This window comes from Neolamprologus multifasciatus, chromosome 11, assembly GCF_963576455.1.
Source record: "Neolamprologus multifasciatus chromosome 11, fNeoMul1.2, whole genome shotgun sequence".
NCBI lineage: Eukaryota > Metazoa > Chordata > Actinopteri > Cichliformes > Cichlidae > Neolamprologus > Neolamprologus multifasciatus.
The window spans coordinates 35,929,927-35,943,969 of record NC_140449.1 but is presented as its reverse complement, the minus strand read 5'-3'; the positions used below and the strand labels follow the sequence as shown (position 1 = coordinate 35,943,969).

Below are 14,043 nucleotides of genomic sequence, written 5' to 3'. Positions count from 1 at the left end.
TAATTGGCAAACCTTCTGGAGGAAACCTGGTCTTGTTAGGAGAGACGGCATCCATCCCACTTTGGATGGAGCAGCTCTCATTTCTAGAAATATGGACAAATTTATTAAACCCCTCAAAATATGACTATCCAGAGTTGGGACCAGGAAGCAGAGTTGCAGTCTTACACCCCTCTCTGCAGCTTCTCTCCTCCTGCTACCCCCCAAAAACCCATCTCCATAGAGACTGTGTCAGCTTCCAAAAAGACAAAAAACAAACTAAAAACCAGTAACAAACAACTTGAACATAAACAATTACAAAGAAAGAACAATACAGTATCCACATCTGAACCAAAGAGTAAAACAGTGAAATGTGGATTATTAAATATTAGGTCTCTCCTCCAAGTCTCTGTTAGTACATGACTTAATAATTGATCAACAAATTGATTTACTCTGCCTTACAGAAACCTGGTTGCAGCAGGATGATTATGTTAGTTTAAATGAATCAACACCCCCGAGTCATTCTAACTACCAGAAATCTCGAAGCACAGGCCGAGGGGGAGGTGTGGCAGCAATTTTTCACACCAGCCTATTAATCAACCAAAGACCCAGACAGACTTTTAATTCATTTGAAAGCCTGATGCTTAACATTGTCCACCCAAGTTGTGAAACTCAGAAACCAGTCTTACTTGTTATCATCTATCGTCCACCTGGGCCTTACACAGAGTTTCTGTCTGATTTCTCAGACTTTATATCTAATTTAGTTCTGAGCTCAGATAAAATAATTATTGTGGGTGATTTTAACATCCATGTAGATGCTAAAAATGACAGCCTCAACATGGCATTTAATCTGTTATTAGACTCAATTGGTTTCTCTCAAAATGTAAAAGAACCCACCCACCACCTTAATCACACTCTAGATCTTGTTTTAACATATGGCATAGAAACTGAACATTTAACAGTGTTTCCTGAAAACCCTCGCCTGTCTGATCATTTCCTGATAACATTTACATTTACAAAAATTGATTACACAGCAGTGGAGAGTAGCCTTTATCACAGTAGACGTCTTTCTGAAAGCGCTGTGACTAAGTTTAAGAATATAATCCACCCACTGTTATCATTGTCAATGCCCTGTACCAACACAGAGCAGAGCAGCTATCTGAACGCTACCCCAACAGAGGTCGATTATCTTGTTAATAATTTCACCTCCTCACTACGTACGACTCTGGATACTGTAGCTCCAGTGAAAACTAAGGTCTCTAATCAGAAGTACCTGACCCCGTGGTATAATTCTCAAACACGTACCCTAAAGCAGATGACTCGTAATCTGGAGAGGAAATGGCGTGTCACAAATTTAGAGGATCATCATTTAGCCTGGAGAAATAGTTTGTTGCTTTATAAGAAAGCCCTCCGCAAAGCCAGAACATCTTACTATTCATCACTGACTGAAGAAAATAAGAGCAACCCCAGGTTTCTCTTCAGCTCTGTAGCCAGGCTGACAAACAGTCAGAGCTCTGTTGAGCAAACCATCCCTTTAACATTAACTAGTAATGACTTCATGAACTTCTTCACAAATAAAATTTTTATCATTAGAGAAAAAATTACCAATAATTATCCCACAGATGTAATATTATCTACAGCTACTCTTAGTACCATTGATGTTAAGTTAGACTCTTTTTCTCCAATTGATCTTTCTGAGTTAACTTCAATAATTACTTCCTCCAAACCATCAACGTGTCTTTTAGACCCCATTCCTACAAAACTGCTCAAAGAAGTCCTGCCATTAATTAATTCTTCGATCTTAAATATGATCAACCTATCTCTAATAATCAGCTATGTACCACAGGCCTTCAAGCTGGCTGTAGTTAAACCTTTACTCAAAAAGCCATCTCTAGACCCAGCAGTCTTAGCTAATTATAGGCCAATCTCCAACCTTCCTTTCATATCAAACATCCTTGAAAGAGTAGTTGTCAAACAGCTAACAGATTATCTGCAGAGGAATGGTTTATTTGAAGAGTTTCAGTCAGGTTTCAGAGTTCATCACAGCACAGAAACAGCTTTAGTGAAGGTTACAAATGATCTTCTTATGGCCTCTGACAGTGGACTCATCTCTGTGCCTGTCCTTCTTGACCTTAGTGCAGCATTCGATACTGTTGACCATAATATCCTATTAGAGCGATTAGAACATGCTGTAGGTATTACAGGTAATGCACTGCAGTGGTTTGTATCATATCTATCTAATAGACTCCAATTTGTGCATGTAAATGGAGAGTCCTCTTCACACACTGAGGTTAATTATGGAGTTCCACAGGGTTCAGTGCTAGGACCAATTCTGTTTACATTATACATGCTTCCCTTAGGCAGCATCATTAGAAGACATAGCATACATTTTCACTGCTATGCAGATGACACCCAGCTCTATCTGTCCATGAAGCCAGATAACACACACCAATGAGTTAAACTGCAGGAATGTCTTAAAGACATAAAGACCTGGATGGCCGCTAACTTTCTGCTTCTTAATTCAGATCAAACTGAGGTTATTGTACTCGGCCCTGAAAATCTTAGAAATATGGTATCTAACCAGATTCTTACTCTGGGTGGCATTACCTTGGCCTCCAGTAACACTGTGAGGAACCTTGGAGTCATGTTTGACCAGGATATGTCCTTCAACGCACATATTAAACAAATATGTAAGACTGCGTTCTTCCATTTGCGCAACATCTCTAAAGTTAGAAATATCCTGTCTCAGAGTGACGCTGAAAAACTAGTTCATGCATTTATTACTTCCAGGCTGGACGACTGCAATTCATTATTATCAGGATGTCCAAAAAACTCACTGAAAAGCCTTCAGTTAATCCAAAATGCTGCAGCAAGAGTACTGACAGGGACTAGAAAGAGAGAGCATATTTCTTCCTTTCATTGGCTTCCTGTTAAATCCAGAATTGAATTCAAAATCTTGCTCCTCACATACAAGGTCTTAAATAATTTTTACAGTTTTACAGTTCGGTAAGTTATTTTTCTTCTTCTTTTTTAAACGTTTAAGCAGGATTTTAAACATGAATCACTACCTGGCAGAGAGTCGGCGCTTGGCTCAAGGACACTTCAGCTGGATGACGGGTGGTCAGGAGACTGTTTGTTTATGTGATCCAGGATCATCAAAGAGTCAGCATCAGCAACCAGCAGCTTCACCCGTAACGCTGCCTCGATATGCCAAACGCTCACTCGCAGGAGGAACTCTGGGTTTATCTAATTAACCTCGTTTTGTTTAGACATCTGTTCAATGAGGCGCTGCAGCTGTTTGCAAGCGCCGTCACCAGCCCCGCCTCCTCTCAAACGGGAATGTGCTGATCTTTGGACACGCCAGTACAGGGGTCACACAGGGGCCACACAGGGGCCACACAGGAGGACATGTTGGATTTTTGGTGGTTTAAAGAGTGTGATGTGATCAGCTGTTATGAAAACAGAACAGGGGGTTGGAAGTAGCGCGTACAACCTGAAGTGTCATTTATCAGTCACCGAATCTGAAGGCTGCGTTGATGTGATGCAGATGTTAGCTGTGGTGAAGGGGCGGAGCCAGGATGAACAAACTGATTCATGCAGAAGCATTCACTGAAGATCATCTCGGGAGAACAGACTACATCCTGATGACGTGGTCACAGAAACACGTGATTATAGAGAATATTACTCTCAAGGAAAGAGGCATTTGAGTAGACGTGGAGCTCTGACATTCGATGCTGGTATATGACAAGAAATCATGAAAAGCACACTAGGTCCACTTTGTCTCTTTAGCCAGTGGTGGACGTTCATATTAAACATGACTGTTTCCAACACTGAGCTCAGAGCATGAGCAGTAATCCCAGTGAGCCCGAAGCTCAGCTTGCATTCTGCTTTCATTTAATCTGTTTCATGGCACAGAAGCCACACCCACCTCAAGCCCTCTGTTTTTCAGGGGCAGCCAATCAGAAGAAAGGTGAGAACAGCTGTAGCCCAGTGTGAGATAAAGAAGGCTCATTTTGGACAGCTAATCATGCAAAGCTGCTGAGTCCTAGAATCAAAGTACAGATTATGACGCACTGATGAGATTTCCATTTATGTGAGGATGAATCCATCAGACGGGGCACTGCACAACCACTTTTCAGTTTTTGCTTCCAAAGCTGCTGTTGATCCATCAGTCTCACATGTGTACACAGAAAATACACAAAACCAAAGGCACTTCCTGCTGCGAGGCGAGCGTCCTGCCCGAGAGCAGATAAACAGGAAAAAATAAATCAGATGTGAGCGGAGGCGTGTTTGCAGGGACGTCTCCGCTTCGCCTAAACACACTCAACATCACACCTGCTCGGCTCCTCTGCTCTCAGGCGACTGCCGGGACGACGAGGTCTTTCCTAATTTGGCATCTCGATGTGTGCTCCTTTCTTACAGTGAGTGAACTCAGTCTGCTTGTTTCATCCAATCACAGATTGGCTGACAGTACAAACTGTCATCAGTGCCTCTCGAACGGTCGCTGAGTTTGTACCTGGAGCTTTTTTTAGATTCTAATTATTTAAAGCAGCAGAAAATTAAAGAACACAACATGTCTGTATGTCCGTGCATCAGCTGATGCTCTGTGAATATAACACAGGCCTGATGCACATGTTTCAGCTCAGAACATCAGCAGATGTTAAAAAGACTCCAAAGGTCCATGTCCTCCAGGAAGAAACTCGCTCACTGTTTCTGTTCATGTGCCAAAACTAAAACATTATAAGACCCTGGCGGCGGCGGCGGCTGCTGGGTTCATGTTTCCCAGAATAAAACAATGAAAGTTGGACAGACTCAACTATGTCTATTACTCCCACTTCATAATCCCTCCAAGTGGGATGATTACACGCACAAGTATGATTGTGTTTCTTTAGTGAGACAGTGAATGTGCCTCACATCGTGTCTCATGGATTATGATGCAGTGAATCATGACCAGCTGACAAACTGAGGAGCTAAAACAGCTAAACCACCCGCTCCCCGTCCAGGTCTCGTTTTACTATCAAACACACGCATCAATGTAAATATCACCATATCATGTTAAATTATATCATTATTTTAAATTCAAAGTCCTGCTCCTCCATCTTATCTTAATGACCTTGTAGTACCATATCACCCTATCAGAGCACTTCGCTCTCGCTCTGCAGGCCTACTTGTTGTTCCTAGAATATTTAAAAGTAGAATGGGAGGCAGAGCCTTCAGTTTTCAGGCCCCTCTTCTGTGGAACCAGCTTCCAGTTTGGATTCAGCAGACAGACACCGTCACCGTCAGAACTCTGCCTCCACTTTCTGCTGTTAGTGACCACACAGGTCGTCTGACGGGAGGCAAGCTGTCCTTAAACCCAAGCTGTTCAGCTCAGATTGGAGCGTTCTGCAGAGGCGACGTCACTGTTTGTGGAGGAATTTCTGAATTTGTGCTGCTTATCACAGCTCACCGAGATGAGAGCAGACACACACACACACACACACACACACACACACACACACACACACACACACACACACACACACACACACAGGAGGAGGGGTCTGATTCTAATCTCATGATCTGATTGGTCCCTGCCTTCACAAACTCTCCCTGCTAATGACTTTACATTTAGAAATGTAAACTCTGACCAAAAAAGGCCCAACAGTCTACACACACACACACACACACACACACACAGACAGACACACACACACACACACACACACACAGACACACACACACACACACACACACACACAGACAGACACACACACACACTCTCTCTCTTACGGCTCACAGGAGGGGATCTAAGCCATAAAATGAGCAGGTCATACATGGCTGCAGTTGACAGTGGGCGTGTCCATTGTTGTGGGTGTGGTTGTCAGATCAGTGTCATAAACTGATTTTAATAAACTGGCGATTTTAATAAATTTAATCCTCTGATGGAGTCTCAGTGTCACACTGAATCGACTCGATGATAGAAATCGGTGAGGACACCAGCCCTAATCAGAAAGAATTGATCGTCCATGCATTCTGGCTCTGACTCCACCCCAGCCTCCAGCAAACTTTCCCCATGCCGTAAAATCTAACAGCTGATGGACTGAGCGATGATTTTATAACCTGAAATGTGAAAAGTTGACTCTGAGTTTGATAAAAACTAAACTGATGTCGTTGCCAAACAGTTTCTGCTTGAAATGAAAAAGCTCTTTAGATTTTGGATGTTAGAGCATTTGAGACATTTCAGCAGTATTCAGATGAAGCCACAGTCACACTGCAGCACCACAGGCTGAGCTAACAAAGACTCTACAAACAGCAGGTAATAAAACCACAAAACCTGCACCTCATCGCGTCTCAGTGATGAACCACAAAGTAAAACATCTGAACGACTGTCTCTGACTAAAAATCAAACAATCACAAAAACTGCTGCAGGAAAAAAACTTTGTGCATTAAAAAGCCTCCATAGACTCATTTACCTCACAGACGAAATGCAAACAAAGTACTTTAAATCATCAGCTCCTGTTAGTCTTTGCATGAATAATAATCAGTAATAGGAATGAATGATTTCCCCACACTTGTCCTCCTTTAAAGGAAACATTCATAGCTAAGCGTCACCTTTCTGCTGTCTGACACAACATTCATGTTAAAACTGACATAAATGAATTCACAGGTTAAAACTGTTTCTGAACCAATGAAAACAGAGAAGCTGCATGAGCATCAGCCTCTGAATCAAAGCCCTTCACTATCTGCTCTTTATAGCCATCCTGCCCATGCACAGGAGAGTCACTTACAGATGTGGCGCTCTGCGTCCGTGCCCTCCACTCCACTCCAGCGGTGCACTTGGATAAAACCCACTAAGGGTAAAAACAACAAGAGCAAACTCCAGAGGTGAGACGAACAGACGGCTCCGAGCAGCCTCTAGAGCCTGATGACAGCTTCTCACTAGCCAGTAAGCAGCAATAAAGGTATGTGTCACAGGGGGAGGAGCTTCACCACGCACTGACCAGAGTCCGCAGCTTTGATTTTTAATGGATCATTGATGGATTATTAACTTTAAGAGCGACTAGAAGTCACACAGGATGTTTACATAAGGACCAGCTGTGAGCCGAGCCTAAGAACACGTCCCACAGACGCTCTCCAACTCTGTGAATGGTGCTCGTGGTCGTTCGTGGTCATGACAGCTTGCACATTAATGATCAATAAATATAAAATCGAGTTGGCGCTCAGCCCAGCAGCTAGATTTATATTTAAAAGACACAAATCTAATCTGGACATTTACAAAAGAAGAAACAGCCTGCCTAAACCAGCGAACACTTCCAGGACGTCTGCTCTTATCTGAAGCTAAGAATTCCAGCTCTCCCCTCTGAAGACAGATTAATGAGAGGATGATGTATCTGTACACCAGATATTTGGCTGAAATGCTGCTCAGTAAATCACTGACTGCACGTTGAACCCGGTCATCTAGTGTTACAGACCAGTTTCTGATCATCTCAGTCTTTGATGACAAAGCTGTGTGAGCTGCAGGGCACCGACATGTTCATCGGCCTGGATCTCCCTGAGCTGTCCAGCACGACCAGCCAGCTTTACTACAGATAAACTACACAACAATGAAACTATAGATGTGAAAGTTAGCACCATCCAAACACCATGATGCACAAGCATCGTGGTGTTTACTACTCATGGTATGAGCATCAGTCGTTACCGTAACAGACGGCACAGCTCTTGACCCTCCTCAGGTCAGCAGCCAGCTCCTGTGGCCTCCTCAGCACCGTGAAGATGGAGTTTCCTGTGTCGTCAGCCTGAGAGGAGACAGCAGCTACCGTTACCGACTGCTTCACTCATTCATGACAAACAGAATTCCTCAACGGCTGAGGGAAGATGACGAGCAGCTTAAAGAAAATGATGTTTAATTGAACTTCAGTCCATCTGTCTTGTATGTGCTTTATAACTGACAGCCATGAGAGAAGGTTTCAGGCACCACAGCTGTTTCTTCCTGTTCTACACTAACTTCTGGATACACACTGTAAACATAACTGGAGCCACACAGGGAGACTAAGTGCACAATGAGCTGGAACGACTTCATGTGTTTGCAGGCCAAACAGGCTGGGAAAGGCCCTCACATCATCTGCTGAAGGTCCCAGATGTATTGGCTCAAGTGAGAGCAAAGAGTTTAAAAAGGGGATGATGACCTTTAATGAAAGATTGATAGAAAGGGCCAGATGTGATTAAGGGTGGGTCTAACCTTTGATTAAGAAGTTCTTAGCCAAGGTGTGTGTACCATCCCTCACTTTCCCACACTGATCATGTCAGAGACACTCCTCACTTTTTATCACTAAAACATGGTTCAAGATGCTTCGTCCCTGCAGTGGCACTTGTGCTTTCTTTTTCTAAATCTCAGATGAAACGCTGCAGTTTATCAGCTGCTGTTAAGCCAAACTCACCTCCATCGCCTGATTAATCGCAGGAACGCTCTAGTTACAAATGACTTCTGTTACTCAGTAAAATCCTACAAGCAGTTGGAGACATCCGTCCAAAACAACAGTTTCAGATAAAAAGGTCCAAATATGTCCCGATGATCTCAGTCAGTCGGCATCTGTGGACAAAGTCTTTGCACTGTGCTCACCATGTTTGTTCTCACTACGAGGAGACGTACGTACCGTGTGAACAAGCTGTGTGAAGCAGAAACACATTCACTTATCAGAGCGCAGTCTAAGGAGCTTACAAAGAAAAGCGTGTGGACTTCTTTAAGTTACTTGAAGAGGTTTCACCTCTCATCCGAGAAGCTTCTTCAGTTCTAAGGTCAAATTGGTCTCTCAACGTGGTGTTTGCTGTACAGTGCAGCGAGGAATGCCCAGACCTCTACATTGGAGAGACCAAACAGCCACTTCACAAGCACATGGCACAACACAGAAGAGCCACCTCCACAGGACACGACTCAGCTGTCCATCTGCATCTAAAGGTCAAAGGTCACTCTTTCGAGGATGCCGACGTTCACATTTTGGACAGAGAGGACAGATGGTTTGAAAGAGGAGTGAAAGAAGCATCTATGTCCACTGTGAGCGACCATCTTTGAACAGAGGCGGTGGTTTACGACACCAACTCTCTGCCATCTATAATCCAGTTTTGAGTTCCCTCCCCAGACGCCTTAACGCCCACTCACATCCTGGGCCATCTGACCTCAGGAAATCACATGATAGGGTGGGGCCAGGTTTCACAATGAGCTCACCTGAAACTCTGGCTGATTGTGACCCACACCCAGTTTCACACCTTGGCTCAGGCGATTAGAGGATCATCAGGGGGTCCTTTTGTCCCTCTGTGGGGGGAAACTCCCACCAGGGTTATATCTGGGACTCTCCACCATTTGACCTTAGAACTGAAGAAGCTTCTCGGATGAAGGTGAAACGTCTTCAAGCAACTTAAAGAAGTCCAGACGCTTTTCTTTGCAAGCTCCTTAGACTACGATGACCTGGATGACTGAGAACCTTCACAGACAGATCAGAGCGCTCATACTCTGCAGCTTGTGTTCAGATATAAAAGCTTTTTCTTCATTTCCATGTTTAGAATGATTAAAATGACCACTGACATGATCACTGTATCTCAGGTTCATCAACAAATTTAAATCTTACCAGGGGAGATTGTCGGAGCGATAGAGAACAGATCTTCTTAACCATTCAAGGCTCCACGGAAGGCCGTGATAATGGTTGGACAGGATTCGGAAACAGCTGAAGAAGGCAGGAACGACCTCATTTCTTCAGTGAGCGAAGCAGTAATCAAAGCAAAGAGTGGAAATGATGAATAGTCTAAATTATCAAACATGTTTTGAGTTTTTTCACACTGTTTTGTTTACTAAATAATTCCATATGAGTGTGCACTCATATTTTTGATGAGAATCTACAATGTAGATAGTTATGAAAATAAAGAAAAACCATTAAATGAGACGTTAAATTTCCTACCAGCATTGCTCTGGGTCCCTGTGATCCAGAATTACTCTTTACACCTGGATCTCCTGGTTGGCCCTTAAACAACAACAGATTGGTCAAAACATTTACGAACCATCTGCTCTCAGATGTTAATATGTGTGAACAGAATAATAAACTGGGAACTTGAGATACAGGGAGCGTTATGTGCTGTTGGCTTTCTCTGTTGTAAAGGAACAGGAAGTAGTTTGACATCATTTAGATGAAGATACAGAAACCACTTTCTGACTGAAGACAGTCAGATGCAACAATATTCAATTTGAAAAACCTAAAAACACTTTTACAGCTGGGTGCCATGAGAACTCAGGCATAGGAAGTGATGTCACACACCTTCTGTCCACTAGGGCCACGACCTCCAGCTGGCCCTGGTTCCCCAACTGGTCTATGTTTACCCTGCAGGAGGAACAGTTCACACTCTATTAACATCATGAGCAGTGATACTGTTTAAATCAGTCACTATAGGCTTATCTGCACAGATGAAGTGACGCACTCACCTGAGATCCTGGAAAACCAGGCATTCCTTTGGGTCCTGGTTCGCCGCTGTTCCCCCGGCTCCCTGCAACAACATTAATGCCTGATTACGAGTGTATATCCTTGTTATCAATATGAATCACAATATTTAAAGTTGCGTCCACACACACACACACACACACACACTCTTTCGAAACAGCTCCAGTGAATTTCTCTGGAAGTCTCTTTATGAGCCAAGTCCAACAGCTACACCACGCTGGAGTTAAACACATAACTGATGCCAAGGATCATTATTCATGAGAACTCTGTCTACTCGGCCAAACATGACTGAAGGACTAAGTGTGTGCAGCTGCTCTGAATGAGCCTTTAGTGTTTGCTTCCTGGATGAGGAGTAGAGTAAAAAAGTGTTTAGAGATAGAAGTTTATATATCCCACAGGGACGTGATTAGGAATATGGGACCAAGGTCGTTTACAGCGCTCACTGGCTCAAAATGGGTTTCCATGCTTGGGATTCGCTGGGTACTACAGGCCAAGCCTACTGCCAAGCCACTCAACAACCTCACACGTGGATACCCATCCACTCACAAAAGCTCCAGAAATGAGACTTCTAAGAGCTCACAGTTTGATCCCGAGCAATCTTTGGTTCCAGGTGGAGTCCTGAATGCCACTTGGCTTTTGATACTCTCATTGACAAATGTACCACTGCACCAGTTCTAGGTTTTGCTGATCCGGCATTGCCTTACATCTTCCACACTGACGCCAGTACCTCCGGATTGGGCGCCGCCCTTTACCAAGAGCAAAGAGAGAGACTTAGGGTGATAGCCTATGCCAATCATAATCACAGAGTGAAGAAAGCGTGAGGGGTAGGTGAGTGCAATTAAGGCCAAGCACCACCCCCAATCAAAGGTGAGGAAAAGAAACAAGGTGCATCTGGTGAAGTGAATGTGCTGAAAGGTGAGCCTTTACAACAGTCATTTTAACAAGATTATTGGTGACAGCACTAATTTCATTAAATTCTAGCTTTGTTTTGGGTATTTTGTTCAGTATTTCCTGATCTTGGTCGGAGACGTAGGAGGAGCGTAGGAAGCGTGGGAAGCCCGACAGCAGCGAGCATTGGGAGTGCAGACACGGGAGCGGAGAGCACGAGGCAGTTGGGAAGAAGACGTGGCACGAGAGCCAATGAACTGTTTACATCACTGTAAATAAACGCATTCATCATCATTAAGAGTCCTGCATCTGGGTCTTCAGCCCCACATCCCCACGGTTGGCCAGCGCTACCGTGACAAAGAAAGAATATTCCTTACTGTTGGGGTGAAGGGAGCGCCAAAGTCGCAAAGCCCAGCATCGCTCATCTACAGTTTGATTATATTTGTGGACTGCGCTGACTTCCTGCTGTGTTGAGCCTTTCCACCTCTCTGTTTAGTCCAAAGATGAGGTCAAGTGAGTAATTTAGGTGTTCAGAGAGTGCAGTGGAAGAATGAGGCATCGTCAACATTTGGGCCATATTCACTTACGATACACAGCTTCTTGTTAAATATAGATCATTTAATCTGTCCTGGTCCTGGAGCGGTGACACCGTCGGCGCTGAAGGTCATGTGACAGCCTTCAAACCCAAAGACGCATGATTTTCTTTTACAAAGGCTGGAATCCAATAAAACAAAAAGACTTAACACAAATGAATAATCACACTAATTTTTCTTTGTATTATAGAAATAAAATCCTTACTTTTGCTCTGTGGATCCGAGTAGTGTAGTCAGTGTTTCAGGAATGCTGAAGAATCCCACGAGGGAGAGCACGGCAGCATCGTCCTGTGTTATGTATCATGGTATTAAACCTGCTGTTTACCAACAGAGGGGGAAACTCCTTTCAGGTGAGTTACTGTTATTACTTCTGTGCTCACATTTGGAAGTGAAATGTAATGTTTAAAGACCTCAGCAAAGACGATTAAAACCACAACTTGTCTAATAGACACCAGTTTACTGAGGTGAAGACTTACTGAAGTCTTAAAATTATCAAATAAATAAACCATGAGATTTCAGGCTGATGGTGATGTTTGTGTTTCCATCTTTCTTCACAATAAAAAATGACCTGTGATAAAGTCTTTGAGCGTGTGATTACAAAAACATCAGATACCAGTCTGGAGGATAACTCCAGCCTGATGGTGCATCCCAGTAAACGACTCTATCATCCTGTAACTGTTATGTAACTCGTTGTGCAGTAAATTATCCAAAGGAAAACCCGTTAAGTTCAAAAACTGCTGTACGAAAAGACCGTTTTTAACAGGAAGCGATGGAGCTCAGAGCAGCTTTCACCGCCACACGCTGCAACAATCACTCAGTGCAGAGACGTGTGGCGTCTCTGTGCTGCAGCATGGGCAGCGTCGCTGCAGAGTGAGGGAGCCTGGGCCTGCTGACTGCTTCTTAGGCACTGCAGCGCCACCTTGAGGCAGGAACACAGCAGTACCGTCTTTGACCTGAACGCAGAGATTGAACGTGACAGGATCACTGAATATTTAATATGAGCTTTAACATATCAGGTGGAAAATGTTTTAAACTTTGTTGTGCTGCGTTTCTCTTTTTTAATGTCAGGTTTGGGTTGTTTTCACTGAGGCCCACAGACACGGACACATGTCGGACTTTTATCTAAACACAAACTTTTATTCAGAAACAAACAGTACAAAATACATGCAGCTGTTTCAGAGGAGCTGCTTCAAGGCACCTGCGAGCCTTGGAAATATTTGGATTTTAAAGGCAGGTTTTAATATTTTCAACAGCAGGGGGCAGCGTTTCTTGAGCTGGCGTTGTTTTAACTTTAGTTTTTGATGTTTCTAAATTTTCTCACAGATTTTGTGTTTTGCCTGGCTGCAGCTGCAAAGGCACTGCACCAACGCCTGGTAGACATTTGTATCACAGTCCTGCTTCCTTTGGCATCTGTTAAACATAATTCATAAAGGTTTTAGGCATAAAATCATTTTTCAACACATTCTCGTGATGTCTTTCCTTAATTTGGAAGCATTTAAAATATTTAAAAATGAAAACACCTTTAAAAATAGCACCCTATGACATAGAAAAGATTATTCGATTTCAGTAAAGTAGTTTCAGAGGAGTGAACTAAACTAACCACACATGGGTGGAGGAAAAGGCGGCTCCTTGTGTGTTTAAGTCTGGGAACACTTTAACTGCCCAGAACAAAACTCTGAGGTCGCTCTGCTGCTGTGTGGAGATCGGTGGCCCGGCGCCTCATCTGTGCCGTGACAGACAAACTCTCTCACATTCTGCCTGCGTCTCAAAGCGGTTGTTGTTGCCTCCGCAGCCGCCGTACCAGAAGCGAGAGCAGACGCTGCGTTTGTGGTCGAAGAACCACCTGATGGCGTAATTCACACAGTCGCCAGCATCCTTGCTGAGGAAGCAGATGCCTGCAAGAGGTGAAATAAATAAAATCTTTTATACTTCTGTTCATTTTCCACCATCGACATGATTCATGTTCCACGTTTTCCTCGTGGAGGAGGAGCTGCTGCTGGGCCTTCTTTGCCAGGGTGTTTTATTTGATTTTTACAGACGATTATTAAATGCGTAAACAATGAAGAGTGAACTGAACAGGAAGTCTGTGCTCAGATATCTGCCATCTGCTCTGAAGCTGG

At 43.7% G+C, this 14,043-nt stretch overlaps 1 protein-coding gene across 2 annotated transcripts in view; it reads right to left on the bottom strand.

The window, feature by feature from the left end:
• The window catches only part of LOC146509222 (collagen alpha-6(VI) chain-like), a 103,022-nt gene that overhangs the window by 52,867 nt on the left and 36,112 nt on the right, over positions 1 to 14,043 (bottom strand). Inside the window, exon 24 of one of the 2 annotated variants that reach the window (XM_085175953.1) lies at positions 7,658 to 7,754. In XM_085175953.1, the coding sequence (XP_085032079.1) occupies positions 7,658 to 7,754 (97 nt within the window). Of the gene's footprint in view, positions 1 to 6,746; positions 7,632 to 7,657; positions 7,755 to 14,043 lie in introns of those variants that run through there. The other variant, XM_085175954.1, reaches the window with a different exon arrangement.